Below are 1,131 nucleotides of genomic sequence, written 5' to 3' on the forward strand. Positions count from 1 at the left end.
AATGCACCCAAACACAATGAACGTGCTTTCACAACTCGGAACAGTTACAGTCTGACCAAACACTACCTGTGCTGCTGCACTGGAAGGAGACAGAACACCCAACCCACTCTCACTGTCCAAAGGAAGATCTTATTGTGCATTTTGTTGCCCTGCCCTGCCCTGGAGAAGATGTGACTGTTGTGGTTCTCAGAGTCAAGAGACCCTCCTTGCCAGCTGAGCTGGAATTGGCTGCATTGCAGTGGCTGAATGGAAGCAATTGCCTCATAAACCTGGCAGCACTAGCTACGAATCGACAGGAGTGGTGACAAGAAAGCAAAAGACACAGGGCCCAGACATCTCAGCCAAACAACTCTGGAACCCAGGAAAGGAAGAGCCCAGTATTCACATGTCTTTGTGACTCTGCAGTGACAACTTCTTCATTTTCCTGAGCTGGGAAAAGGTCTTTGTGCATTTCAGCAATGATGAAGTTTGTCTGTCCCATTTTCTGTGCCACACTATTACAGAACAGAATTAAGTGTCCACAGTCTTGTCTGATAGCAAGAGAGACAAAAGCTCAGCTGGGAGAGCTAACTGCATTCCTAAAGCCTATAAGGAACAGCCTTAACAGACCTGAAACATGAATGTCTGAGTGAAAGAGCTTTGGTTCCCTTTCTTCTGTTTCCTTGTTTACTTTAGGGGAACACAGGCATTCCTTGACTTAAAATTTTCGAGAATTTTGTTATGCCAATTGCAAGTAGAGATTTCTTCTGGAAGAACCATTACTGTAGGCTGCATCCCTCCCTACCACGAGGCATGAAGCCTCTGCCTGTGCTGACCCTGTGCTAGTTAAAGGAAAGACGATTGAACTGTTCTGCAGACACAGTCCCAGCATTGTCTGGGGTCACGTCCTCTGTGGGGACAGGGACACAAGGGAAAACCTGATCCGCACCGGTGCCCTCACCCATGGCACAGGGCTGTGGTGGCAGGCTGGGGACGAAGGGCTTGAGGAACCTGAACTCGCTGTTGCCCGAGCCCGTGGTGAGGCTGATCTCGTAGCAGTAGGGGCGGGGCAGGGTCCCCGCAGCAGCTGCATCGGCCAGGCCGCTCGGCAGGTTGTCGGCCCCGGAAAGCACGTGGCCAGCCTTCAGCTGC

The 1,131-nt window shown here is 51.0% G+C and overlaps 1 protein-coding gene across 1 annotated transcript in view; it reads right to left on the reverse strand.

Moving 5' to 3' along the window:
• Positions 1-393: 393 nt before the first annotated feature.
• Positions 394-1,131, reverse strand: part of LOC114072529 (protocadherin beta-15-like) — a gene marked incomplete at its 5' end in the record, with an annotated part of 8,735 nt that continues 7,997 nt past the window's right edge. The window contains one exon of the mRNA XM_027910419.1: positions 394-863. Within this exon, the coding sequence (XP_027766220.1) occupies positions 826-863 (38 nt within the window). The remainder of the gene's footprint in view (positions 864-1,131) is intronic.

Source organism: Empidonax traillii, unplaced genomic scaffold, assembly GCF_003031625.1.
Source record: "Empidonax traillii isolate 1590-97213 ecotype Southwest subspecies unplaced genomic scaffold, ASM303162v1 scaffold3432:size17521, whole genome shotgun sequence".
Classification (NCBI taxonomy): Eukaryota; Metazoa; Chordata; class Aves; order Passeriformes; family Tyrannidae; genus Empidonax; species Empidonax traillii.